General features: G+C 38.3%; 1 protein-coding gene across 1 annotated transcript in view; it reads left to right on the plus strand.

Moving 5' to 3' along the window:
- ATP10B (ATPase phospholipid transporting 10B (putative)) overlaps positions 1-14,104 on the plus strand; it is a 52,463-nt gene that overhangs the window by 18,168 nt on the left and 20,191 nt on the right. Inside the window, exons 5-9 of the mRNA XM_035563969.1 lie at positions 2,043-2,149; positions 6,380-6,511; positions 8,778-8,905; positions 10,039-10,291; positions 11,183-11,418. Of these exons, the coding sequence (XP_035419862.1) occupies positions 2,043-2,149; positions 6,380-6,511; positions 8,778-8,905; positions 10,039-10,291; positions 11,183-11,418 (856 nt within the window). The remainder of the gene's footprint in view (positions 1-2,042; positions 2,150-6,379; positions 6,512-8,777; positions 8,906-10,038; positions 10,292-11,182; positions 11,419-14,104) is intronic.

Raw genomic sequence — 14,104 nt, forward strand, 5'->3', positions numbered from 1 at the left:
TTTACTAGTAGCTAAACTAATAGTTAATGTCTCTGCCAGGGCACTGTAGAGAGTGTTGCATCTGGCATAGCTGCAAATGGCCAGATCCTCTGACATCAGTAAACCAGCAGATCCTCGCCTATCAGCCCTGACTGCTCCTAACCTGGTCTTGAGAATGTATGCTCTGTAAGAATGATGTGTCTAGTAGCAATGTCATTCCCCTCTACTGTGATATCTTAAAACGTAAAAACAGGTCAAGTTTGTATTGATTGCTGGCTGTAGTTGCTGGCTTTGAGGACCACTGGGTATAATATAAATTGAAGCAATCCTTCCAATTAGCCTGCTGTAATACAGCACAAGAGCACTGAGATTATATAAACGTAGGCAATATGTCACAAGAAAACACAAAAACACACCGTTAGGACCCAGGACTGGCTTCAAAATCTTCGAATCTCTGTTGAAAGCCTATAACAGAAATCTCTTTTGGAAATGTGTATTATCTCACCAGCTTGGTGCAATAGAGGACCTTTCTCTCCCTGATTCAGGGATAGATGAAAGAATTTTCCATGGAAAATGCATTTTTTTTTCTTTGGTCTGTTTTAATAAATTATTGATCATCTACCTCCCTGCTGTAAGACTGTAGCAGTACAGAACTCTCTCTGCTAAAAATGATAAGAACTTGGTGATGTCCATCTGACATGTCCTGGCCACAGCAAATTCTGCTCAAGGGGATATAGGAAGGCTAAATCTAGATTTCCAGAGAAAGATGTTTCTGGCATTATTTCTGAAAATGTGTTAACAAAGACAATTGAATTAAAATTTATTAACTAATAGAACTCCACATATAGGGTACTTAAATCTCATTGCACCAAAGCCTGGGTTTCATATACACAAAATACTCTGTAATCACTCCCCTTATGTTCAAATGCCAGTGAAGACAACTGAGCATCTGTAATTTGAAGGTGCTTTGGAAATCATACACCTCCACTCCAACTTACAGCAGTGAGCTTCTCCTGTTTTAACACTGCAAGCCAGAGCTGCCTTACAATCTTCCTCTGCAGACTCTTTAAGCAAACCTATTATTCTACCAGCTTGTAGGTATTTGGCACCTCAACCTTTTTACTCCTCTCATTTTATGTCATGTCACGTGCAGCTGCAAATAGGCATAGGACTGTACATAGCCCTGAGAAAGCACCTAACCTTGCCCCCCATTTAAGTAACGCTGCAGTTTACTGGTAAATGCAATGCTAAATATCCAATAGAAAGTAAGAAAAGATACATATTCTGGAATAAGACTTTTCTTATGCTGGTACTTAAATAACAAAACCAGTTGGAGTGACCGAACTGAAAAATCTCAGTTTTTGTAGAGATCTCAGGAGAAGCCTACCAGAATGCATAACAAAAAACTGTGATGAGAAGTAGCTTTCATTTTCAGAGGGAAGTAACAAGTTGCCTGCCTGATGGGGTGCTGGCCTTACAATTTCCATCAAGTTTTCGTTGCTCACTTCTACTAGCAGAAGGATCTGGTGTGTAATGGGACATCTTCAGCCAGGATGAAAAGTCTTACAAACAGCGTGAGAGTGAGGAAGAAAGCCTCAGCCTAGATACTTTTCAAGTGAACTGAGGTTCAAAGATGAGAAGCCCTGCGGTGGTTGATAGAGAGACAGAGGCTCTTGCAGGGTGCTGATACATTCATCTGAACTTCTACCAGCAGGCAAAAACTGCTCCACTTTCTGACAGAATTTAAACTGAATTAGGTTGCACAACGTATCTTGGCTTCATTTATGAGATACTGAATTCATCACATAAGGTACTAGGTCAAAGCCAAATTTCATCCTATTGATATCGTAATGCATACAGAATGTCAATGGGCTTTTAGAGATGCTTAAATTTCTCTAACTTCTTACTGGAGTCTTTATTTAAGCTGAGTGAAATACAAGCAATGTAGGGCCTTCGCAGTTCCTTGGTTTCAACTTGAATTGGACATGCATGCAGAAATTTTTTTTAATACTGTTTCAGAACAGAAAAGGACATAGCTTTATTTTACTTTCTTTTTTTTCTAGGGAAAAGCCAAATAACGAACGGATTGGTTTTAACATCGAAAGCCTTTTGCTTCGTGGATGTACAATCAGAAACACTGAGGTTGCAGTAGGAATTGTTATATATGCAGGTAAAAAGTACTTTCTATAGTATTCATAGAATTTCCTTGTAAATATCCTTAAGTAAATATGCGTAGTCTAGCATCGCACCACAATTTAACATTTTAAGAACTGGTAGTACAGAGGGAAGAATACATAACCTTTTGAAGTAAAGGTGTTACTCATCCGTCTCCAAAGCCAACAAGTCCTGCACTGGGTCTCTGGCAAGTGACAGTATCCTTGCGTATGTCAAGTATCTTGCTCCATTTATGCAAAAATGTCTGGTCAAGTCAAATTTGATAAGGTGAGTTTAACTCTCAGCTCTGCAGCTCTGATTATAATGATAATTTCATTGGTTATAAAATCTATACTGCTGCCCTAAGAGATGTCTCATTGGCTCCTCAGGGCAGAAACTGATGCAGTTAAAGATCCACCCAGCAAAAAAAATAGGTTAGCTTTCATCATAAAGCCAACTGGTGCCAGTACATGGGAAGTAGTAGAAAAGCAGCTGGAGGTTACAGAAGAGGTGGCAGCCCCACAGGTTTGTGCTGACACAGTGTGTCCTTGCAACTGTGCATTTCATGCAGTAATCTACGTGAACCATGCAAGACAGTGTCAGTGCTCAGATCAAGCGCAGCAGTGCCAGGTTCAGCAGTGGGTCAGCTCATTTTTTTCTCAGCTTCTTTTGCCTGTGGAATGTTACCACCACTTCTATTCAGTGAGCATGATTTATCATTGACTTTGATGGCCGTGCCCTCTTCTGCTCCAGAAGCAGCCTATTGACTACCAGTGTATCAACTCTTTATATCCTCTTTATTTGTTGATGAAATAAAAGTCAGGTTAAAAACAATGATTAACATCACTATTGGTTATTTGTACCTTTCTGGAAGTCATGTCACCTGTTGTATGTCTAACCAGCAGCCTGGAAGGCCTCAAGGCTGATCTACCTTAGAGAAAATAAGTCACCATTTTTGCAAGAGTCATTTACCTTACATTGACCTCCACAATTCATAATATTTTACCTAACAATCAGCCATTTTATTTCATTGCTATAGAAGTGGACTTTAAATGGCTACAGCTCCCAGATGTTTCCAAAATAGCCTTCACCTTGTAGGTCTTTCAACACCTGTCTTTCTGAACATCACAAATGAGGATGGTGCCTACCAGACCAAGGAGGAGTGCCAGACAGAGGAGGATATCACTCATTTTTTTGGAGCTACTATATAAATTCTCTATAGGAATCATGGGAGTAACTTCACAGATTCATAGAATGGTCTGAGTTAGAAGGGACCTTTAAATATCATCTAGTCCAACCCCCCTGCCGTGGGCAGGGAAATCTTTCACTAGATCAAGATGCTCAAAGTCCTATCCGACCCAACTTTGAACACTTCCGGGGCACAACTTCTCTGTCTCACCACCCTCACCATAAAAAATGTTCTTCCTTGCATCCAATCAAAATCCAACCTCTTTCAGTTTAAAACTATTGTCCCTTGTCCTGTCACTGCAGGCCCAGGTAAAAAGTCTTCCTCTATCTTCTAATAAGCTCCCTTTATATACTGCATGTATAACTATAACTATATATATATATATATTAATAATATGTATTTTATATATATAATAATACATATATTGTTTTAATTTTTTACATATATATATTGTTATATACTGTAGCATCTCCCTGGAGTCTTCTCTTCTCCAAGCTTAACACCAACTCTCACAACTTTTCTTGATAGGAGAGGTGTTCAAACCCTCTGTTCATTTCTATGGCCATCTTCTTGACCCATTTTAACAGGTCTTATCTTCTTCTGTAAGGATTTCTATTTTTCTTCTCTTTGGTCAAGTCATTTTCCACTATGCTCCTTTCAACATCAGCACAGATTCCAATGTGGGTCTCTGTTAATGTTGCTTAAGCTGCCAGCAGCAAAGGTTGGGAGTTTTAAAGTGATTCTCAAGATGTGATTTCGTTGGTCTGAGTAAGTCTTCAACTCAATTTCCAGTTGTCATCTTATTGTTAATGTCAGTATAAAAGTTTATTCCTTTTCTTCTAAAATTAGACTCACTTGAGCCAGTACCTGCTTCATTTCTAGGTTTCTTTGACATTGATTATATTCTGGCTTTTAATCATGGTCTCTGACCTTTTCTGAGTATCCAAGATCAGTCACATTACAACATGGCATGTTCTCTATTTTTATAACCCTATTACTCCTCAAACTTACTATCTAATGGAAGCCTTTGTGAAGAGCCGAGCCATCACTTAATGTGATTGTTTAGCCTGTGTAGTTCTCATCTGACCCAAGTATGATTTTGCTTTTCATGGCAACCAAAATGGTTCTACGCAAAGCAATAGCGCTAATGCACCAAAACCTAATTACAGACCAACAGCCAACATAGTTTTCTCATTGCAATAAGGACAGCAGCAAGAATTATATGCTTTTCAAGTACTAAAGTACCAGAATGAAAACAAGTTTTAGATGAGCCCATTAGCATCCAGAAATTGATAGATAATGTACCAGTGGGGTGATAGGTGAGGTGCTGCCTTACACGGCATACAAAACCATGAGGACTCTAGGAGAAAAAAAAAAAATAGTTTCTCTTATTTCTGACATTACATTTCTTGCAAAGTGATATCCTTATTAGAGGTGTGCAGAACACTCCTTTTCCTGTTGGTCAGCTGAAGTGGAAGGGAATAACAGGTGAAATTTGGAAATAAAGCTCCTCACTTTTTCTTGCTGAAATAAATCCATCAACATTTGCTTGAGGGTTTCTGCGTGGACTAGCTGGCTTTGTCATGTCTTTTGTTTGTTTTTTTTCAACACAAAAAACTCTATTTAGCCTGACATAAAAGAAAAGTGAGGAACGAGGTTCGCACAGCTGCTGGAGGAACAGAAGTGCAGGCAGTAGTACTCTCCATTTCTGTGTAACTCAGTGGCTAGAGCATTTGTTCACTGAAGGGAAGACTTGGTTTTCATTCTCAGTTCTGCCTGCATGGGAGTGAACACACACCTCCTGCTTCACAAGTTGTATCCTGAATACCTATGTGGAATAAGCAGGTGTGTACATATACACAAGTTGGAAAGAGAGGAGCACTGGTGGTATAAACTGGTCCCACTGACATAGCTCCGAGTTGTGTAAATAATTGAATGTTCATTGAAATAGGAAGCCAAGAGTCCCAGCTCTTGGGTGAATGTCCTGAACATAAGGCTGGAGGGTAATTTTCTGTCTTGCGGTCTCCCTCAGTTAATAACTTTTGATGTAAAGCTGGAATGAATCCAATAGGAGTGATTAAATCATACCTTACTTCCAGCTTTCAGTTAAAATTCGCTAGGAAAAGCCAAAAGATAGATGGCAAACAGTACCTCTCACATGCTAAACACACACACAAAAAACACACGCACAAAATAATAGTAAAATACAAGTCTACACGGCCTGTATTTTCTAGGGAAAGGACTATAGGAATAAACATAAAATACACTATTTAATATAGCAACAGATGGTATCCAAATATGCTAATTGTGGAGCCACAGTTTAGATAATGTTAATAAAATAGAAAATGCAATTTTTGCTTGTTAGCTTCTTACAGAACTCCTCTTTTTCCATTACAAATATACCAACTCAATTTTAATTCAGTAAGTTTTATGATTTGGGTATGCTTTTTTTATTATTATTTCTTGTCCTACTGTTTTGTTAGCACTTAACATCCACATAGTGAAAAACTAAGCAACGTTAGTATCTTTTACTGCTGGATCTGACGTCAGATACTGTTTAAGTTAATGTAGGAAATGTGTCTAGTGGCTTCTAAATAGCTGATGGAAAATATTTAAAATATTTTTCAAATGTAGGTTTTGGGAATCAGTATAGCACTTAATCATGTTGATTATAAAATACCAAAATTCAATATTATTGTTGTTTTTCCTTCTATTCTAAGGGAGACTTGACTGTTATGTAGAAGCACATCTGTGCTTTTGAATCTCAGGAGATTTGAATATTGATACAAACCTTTTGTTCCTGTTGAATCTGCTGTCTTTGGGGAAGTAAAATGTATATGACAACTGAAAACTGTAATATAATGGAGGTCTTCTGTAAACACCTTGATTTAGTCTATCATATGTTCTGATGTACAGTCAAATGGGAAGATGGGCAATAAAATTACTGAATGAAACTAGAGTTAAATTAGCATTAGTCATGAGCATCCTGCTCCCATGTTGTGAAATGCTTTAAAATATATATATTACATAAATATGATATCTATTTGTGTTTTGAAGGTCACGAAACCAAGGCCATGCTAAATAACAATGGTCCTCGTTATAAGCGCAGCAAGATAGAGCGACGGATGAATATGGATATTTTCTTGTGTGTGGGACTTCTGTTCGCAATGTGCCTTGTTGGAGCCATAGGTATGAAGCACTGATAAAAATCTTCTTTCTATTTGATTGTTTTTTTCTATATGGTGATTAAAACTGATCTTACAGACATGAGCGAGATCAGATCTAGAGCTGAAGGCCCAATGCTTTTGGAGTCTTTAGGCTCTTTGGTCTTCCAATATACAATTTAAAATGTCAAATCTGAGCAATTCAGATGGAAGGAAACTCAGCCATGGCTATAAATATTTCATATAAGACTCATCTCCACTGTGGTAGAATATGTGTAAAGCAGGCAAGTGAAAGCCGTCGGGTTAATGCATTATAGGAATCGGTGCTAACAAATTGAGATATGCTTCCTGAGTGGATGTTTGTTCTCCATGTGTAACTACAGAAGTAAAATGATGTAGCTTTACTTTAATTTCAGTAACATTCTCCTCGAATCCATTCAGGGTGATATTAGCCAGAGGTATCCAATTTTCAACCCATGAGCTGCACATGGGTAATTCATTCAGTTTACAATCTCCACAGCTACCTTCTTTCCCAACGGCCCCTTTAGCAGGCTGAGATGAATTAAGTGTTTAGTTAGGAACAGTCTGCATTTTTCTGGGGGCTTTGCAGTGCCTCCCTTCATGTGAGCACACTTGAATATGGTAACTGGGTGGGCTGCGGTTATCTGACAGTAGTTTACTACATTGCAGATCTCAAAAACATTGTTTTCATTGCAGGTAAGCACCCTCTTGCCCTCCAGCTCTGATTGCAGTCTGTCCCAGGCAGGTCAGGATTAATGGGATTTCTTAACCCTGAGGAAAAGGGCCAGAGTTTAAGCCCACTGAGTTTTGAATGGGTCACTGCTTTAAAGACATAACAGAGGCTCCCATGAGCAATTTGTGTTCAAAGCCCCTGTTCTTTTTAATCAATTTCATCTCAGTGATAACTTGCTTAGTGTTACTGCTTTGATTTAGTTTTGTAGAGACAAAGTCAAATCTGGTGCCCCTGTCAAGTTCTCGTGAACCTTCCCCAGAGGCCTGTGATGTGACCCACTAGCCAGTCATCAGTGTAACACAGTTAGAAGTAAGGGCCATCCAAAAAGATGAACGATAGAACTGACTTAATCACTTTTTTAATTTTGCTGCTTCATGTTGCAGTGGGCTTTCTTGGCACAGAAATGGGATTTCAGTTTGACAACTAAGCTCTATGCGAGGGAGAGAGAGAGACTTTATTTTCATTGTTCCCTGGCTGCTGTCATGTCGATTTAGAGACTTGTCTTTTTCTTCTGTGTAGGGGCCCTTGAGTAATAAAGTCCTTTAACTTAAGGTTTAAGGTAGTCTCAGATGAAAAAGCCGGCATTTAAAGAAAACAATTTATATGCTCAGGTTAAAAAAATAAAATGGTCCCATAGCTCTATCATGAGTTCTTGCTTTGCAACGTTGTCTGAACATAAGGCTCTTATACAAGAAGAAATGTTTCTCCTGGATCAATCAGTATTTTTCTTGCGTAGAGTGAAAAATGGGTGTAAGAAGTGACTTGTCAACTATAGTTGTCCTTCCTCAGTTGTGATTGAGGTCTCTAGCCATAAAATATTGCTGAAATAATTTTAATTCCTTTGGCAGCATTTTAGTAGGCAGATGCTGCAGAACAACCACTTGTTTAATTGGTGCTAATAGAAGTTTTCTCAGAACTGGGTATGCAAAGTGGACTAATAAAGGTTTTTGGCAGGAAAAAGGCATCGGGAGCAATGATGCACTGTGGATTGTTTGTTCTAGCTATGTGTCAAGTTTCTGAATATGTAAATTTAGTAACATTCCTAAGCAAAGTTTATGTCAGTAAGAGCAATATGAAAGATGGTAAAGTAGTCCAGGTGGGATGTTGGTAAGACCTGAACTGGAGACTTTGCTGTAGTAGTGCAATGAAATCTACTGATATTTAATATACAGGGGAAGAAGCAGTTTGGGGGTGTGACTTAACTGATGGGAAATGGAGGAAAAGTAAAAAAGAGCTGCCTAGCTTGAATTATAGGAAGCATGTGCTAACAAAGAGAGGTGGAAGTTGAGAATGGTCAGGAAGGATGAAAAAGATTTCAGCTTCTCTCTATAAAAGCTATCATACTTTCTGTTAGAAAGTGGAATGGGAGTCTTCAACACTGAGGACTTTTAAAGCTAGGTGGCAGAGATGGAATCCTGCAGCAACAAGAGGTAGAGTGAGAAGAGATGTATACAGAGCTAAGAGCCTTGTGGGACAGGTGGATGAAAATAATCACCTTCCTGCTCAGTGTATTTCAACATCATACGTATTCCAACAGGTCATGGCATCTGGGCTGGAAGCTTCTCAGAACATCCACCTTATGATGTCCCAGAGGAGAATGGCAATTTTCTGTCTCCAGTTCTTGCTGGTTTCTACCTGTTCTTGACTATGATAATCCTACTGCAGGTAAAAGACAAACACTTCTCTGTTACCTTCAAGGAAGAAGCTATCCATAACTGACTATAATCAACAATGAAAAATTAGTATCAAGTAATAGCTGTGCAGTACCTTCTAAATCCTATTTGAAAATATTGTAAAGAGTGTTTCAAAACATTGAAGTGCGACATACTTTTTTTTCTTTCAAAACACTTTTTTTTTTGTTGATGTTGAAACGTCACAGAGATATAGATAAGAAGGACATGTATTATATCTTTAAATAGCTCCAGAATCTCTAGGATATGCACTAAAGAGGATGCTTACATCAAAATATCAGTTGTTGGGGTTTTTTTCTGCCTATGCCCATCATTCCCAAATAAGAATGCCACTTAATATCTCAGGAAGACAGTGAAAGAAAAATTGTTTTGCTGGTGGGGAATAATAGCTAGGTATGGCTCTGCTGGTTTAGGAAATAAAATGAATTAAAAGTAGGATACTCATATTTGAGTCTGATTAAACCTAATTGTGAAGAACAATTTATAGGGTGGGGGAAAAAATCATACTTTTCTGATTTCTTGACTTATCTGCTGAGATTTAAGTGAACAGAATTTCTTTAATATGAGTGAAATATGAAGATAGCTTTCTGAGCTGCTCAGAGGTTCGTTGTGGGTTTATCCTTCATCACTTAAACAGAACATTTGTGCACCTTAAGAATTCAGGATTATTTCATGGCAGGGAAGTTAGTGGATGGGAAGTGTTGCATGCAAAGACATTGCTTGGGAAACTTTTTTACATTAAGAGTTAGCCTATGCTAGTGCATCATCTCAGAGTTTCAGGAGGGAAGAACGGCATGCATGTGCCTTGGACCAGAAAATGTGCTTTGTAAGAGAGTCAGGAATCCAATTTCAGACTCATCAGCTCATTGTTGGATTTGGTTCAAATAATTTTGTCTTAAATTTGTGACTTATTGTCCCTAGCTATCCATTGCTGTTGTGTGCAGGTTTCTTTTTTTTTTATTATTGAACTATTATTTGGTCCTACAATACATCTCTAGGAAGAACTGATTTTTTCTGAAAATGTTAGTATACTTGTGCCAGGAAACTGCTGACAGAAAGCAATAAGACTTGTCTCACACCTCACTGAGATTTTCATCTCTCTTTCAGGTTTTAATCCCCATTTCTCTTTATGTGTCCATCGAGTTAGTCAAGTTGGGCCAAGTCTTCTTAATTCACAATGACATTGACCTCTATGATGAAGAAGCAGATTTGCCCATTCAGTGCAGAGCCCTAAATATTACTGAAGATCTTGGACAAATTCAGTATATTTTCTCAGACAAAACTGGGACACTAACAGAAAACAAAATGGTATTCCGACGCTGTACTGTTGATGGACATGAGTTTTCACATCAGGAAAATGGTAGGAGAGACTTTTTTAAACTTTCTTTTTTCTCCGAGCTAGTAAATCGTATTAATTTAAATGATAATATTTAAACCTACTGAGCCTTCTGATTGAATTTGTGGTTTTGTCTCTATTTTGTGAGGGACTCCTGTTATGGAGATTCCTAAAGTGAAGTTTTAACTCATTTGGAGGACAGATAGGAAAGGTTTTCTAGTTCCTTCTGCAGACCTCTCATTGCCTTGCATTGAATACCCTCTTGATAGTGCAAAAAGAACATTTTCATTTCTAAATAAATGCCATGCAATCTTCTATAGGCTCACAAACTGAAATTAGTTATTAATCAAACTCAGTGGGTCCAAAAGTAATTGCCATAGACTTCTGTGTAATATGAAAGAAGGTGCAGCTACATCTTCTAGAGTTAACCCTAGCTGCAGTCTGTATCTGAAATCTTTTGGCATCCAGCGCCAGATCTGGACATCTTTACTCAGACCCCTTCTTGGTTGCTACTTTCTCTGTCTACATAGCACAAAGGATTTAATTTAGCTGGCAAGAAGCTGCTGAAAAGATGTTTGTGCTTTGTGACAGAGAGCATTAACAAATTTGTGAATTATCTTCTTTCTTTCTCCTGTTCCAGACAACTGCAAAGTGCAGCTCTTAGCATTTAGGAGAAATCCTTAAAAATGACTGATCACTTTGAAATGCATTTTTGATTTCATACAATAATAAACATTGCAGAGAGGGAGTTGCCAGAAAATAAAGTGGATAGTGAAGGTTTTTCTGATGATGGCTTTTGAGTTGTTTCAGCTTTGGGTTAGTTTATTTCAGGTTTTTTGTAACTAACCAAGGAATTACTCCTAAACCATGCAAAGAACAGTATAAGAGATAATGTTTTATTTTCTCTGTTTACAGCCAAGCGCCTGGAAACCCATAAGGAGTTGGATTTAGATGATGCGGATTTTGCAAAACTTCAACACTTCACACTTCCTTCCATGAACACTGAAAGACCAGGCACTTATAATCAAAGGACCATGAGACCCTTAAGGAGGTGCCAGAGTGCTAGAGCTCATTTTCAGGGGCATACACGGAATAGGTCACTTGGTCGTCGTGACAGCAACCGATCTCAAGTGGCATTCAGCAGCACCATTGTGAGTACAAACAGATTGTTCTGGCACATTTAACTACAAGATATGTAGTTCGCACAGAGGGGAATGAGCTTTTTGTACTGTTTTGGTACGCTGACATGGCAGGAAGGTGAGGTAGACTGCAATGGGGATGCTGGGCTGGGGTTGTGTCAAGAGGAGTTGGGGCTGTGAGCAGAGATGGGAGCCTGGAGCCTGGCTTTGCAGAAAAGGGCAGTATAGGTCCTTCTGGAAGATGATGGTTGGGAAAAGGTTATGGGATTGAAGTCTGAGTCTGAACACAGTTCAGAATGCCACAAACTACTTTTGCTATCAGCACTGCAACATATTGTCTCCAATAAACAGTTTAGCCACCCATGAGCTGTGCATGCCAAATGCAAAAGCTGTGCTCTCCAGGGCAGTTCTGTATGGTTTGTTAGTGTGTCAAAAGCTAAGTGTTGCACTTCTTTGAGACAAAAATAAAAAATAAAAATCCCAACACTTTTCACGTAGAAAATATAAATGAAGCAAGAAAGGTTTATCAGATTATGTTCTCAGACCCTGTGAGATGTTGAACAGATGCTGAACAGCCTTGTCCCAATTCAGTAGCTCGGTGGCCTCTACCTCACCTCGAGTTCTGACATGGAAGTTTGAGTCATCTTCATTGCACTTCTAGAAAAGCCTTAGACTCATCTGAATTTTAGATATGAAACTTCCCAAAATCTAACACAACCTAATTAAGGTCAGTCTGTTTTTTTCTCCTTGAAAGTTTTTTAAGAAACATTTCAGACAAAGCTTTTATGCACTCCAGGAGGTCAAACACTTTCAAAATCAGAATTACAATTAAAATTAAATGCCTGGAAAAAACCCTTCCAAATCTTCATTGTAAGAAATTCTAATAAATAGAGGATTCTCAGAACTTTATTTTCTGCAGTTGTTCTTCTTGGCAGAGTTTTTGACTTGCTGACATTTTTTTGGTTGATGTAAGCTTAGGTTAATTTTAAGATCCTACTTGTCTCATTCAGTTTCTCTGTTTTGTAGTAGATATTGGTCAGTGTCCCTCCTGTTCTTGGAATATGGGAGGTTGTCAGTTGTCCTCACATTTTCCAGCCCAGTCCTCATGGAATATTGAGAACCTCTCTATATTTGTTTGTTTTATGGGTCTTGACCTTTGAAGTGTGATATAGGACTTCCTTGCCAGATATGTTTCCTCAGTGATATTTTTTCTGCCAAGCCTCTTCTGTTTCTTTCAGAAATAAAATGCCATGTTTTCCTTTGTTTGTTTGCTTGTTTCCCCTCTGTAAAAGCATCATCTGAGGAACTAGTATGAAACATCTGCTTTTTAGAAGGAGGTTAAGCTGCTCTCCTGGACATAAAAAGCTTTAGCTGCTGTCACTCTATCCCAATAAATTGCTTAACCTCTGTGACAAATGTGAAGACCTGGTAAAAATGAAGACACTTAGGTATTGCCCAGTGTATTGTCCTGCATATTGATACCTTTTAAATGATGCACAGTAGTATCTTTATTTACCAAACCAATTTCCTTTTTATGAAATGGGGATAAAAAAAAAAATTCTGTCTCTATATGTTTCCTGTCCTTTGGTATTTATATCACCTTCTCTGATGCATTTGTACATTGCTAAGAACAGCTGGAACATCTGTATAACTATGGTTATACAGATAGTATTGTGGGCTTGAATGGATCTCAGTAGTAAAAGTTTCTCACTAAAAATCCATCTTTTGTGTCTTGACTCACACATTTAATATTGCTTAATTTAAGGCTTGCAGAGCCCTTCTGGATGAATGTCTCTGTTTAAATAAAAGCACTGAAGTATTCAGTGGCAGTCAACAATTGTCAAATGTGATACTCACTATGAAATCATGAGACTCAGCTTCTTCTCATCATCAAAACACAAGAGAACACAATGCCCTGCTTTCTACAATAAACAACACAAAGGCCAAAGGCCAGCAGTTGGGATTACACAGTTTGTTGTTGTTGGCTTTTTTCTTAATAAATGCTGAGTTTCCAAGGGTTAATGCGCCAGCCACATGAAAGCTACTCATGGAAACTGGTAGCCTCAGGTAATGGGAAAATTGAAGAACTTTGCACTGCTGAGAAGACAGTGATTTTTGGGTAAGGGTTAGTACAGCATCTGCTGTGAGCACCTGCATATCAGAACTGTTGCCAAGGAAAGCATTTTAAAGAAGGAGGGCTGTTACCTTAATAGTATCCTACAAAATGTAGAATTTAATTGGAAAATAACTATGCCAAACAAACAATAATCACTTACTAATGTCAAATTTATATGTGAACAGTTTTTAAAGGAGCATTATCTGTGCAGTGATCACAAAATTCTCTCGTCAATCAACCTTATGCAAATAAGTGGTAACCAGGTTGCATATGGTATTTTAAGTGCATTTGTACTGTGGTAATTGATTGTGCCTGCAAATCAGCATGTTTGAGACTTTGTCTCAGTATTCTGAGCAGTTCCGCAATTAGAAAGCTCCGCAGCTACAAAATGTATTTCAGCGTGCCTGTTTGTGAGACCATTCTCTGCTCGACTAGTTTTGATATTTTCCTGAAATTTAAAAAGCTTTTATTAATTAACATGTTCATCTCAGTGCATCTCTGAGCTTGAGATGAGGATGATGGGTAATTCATGGCATTTGATAAAGTTAATTAAACTGGAGACTGCAGATCCTACAAGAATAA

This window comes from Cygnus atratus, chromosome 14 (genome assembly GCF_013377495.2).
Source record: "Cygnus atratus isolate AKBS03 ecotype Queensland, Australia chromosome 14, CAtr_DNAZoo_HiC_assembly, whole genome shotgun sequence".
NCBI classification, from domain to species: Eukaryota; Metazoa; Chordata; class Aves; order Anseriformes; family Anatidae; genus Cygnus; species Cygnus atratus.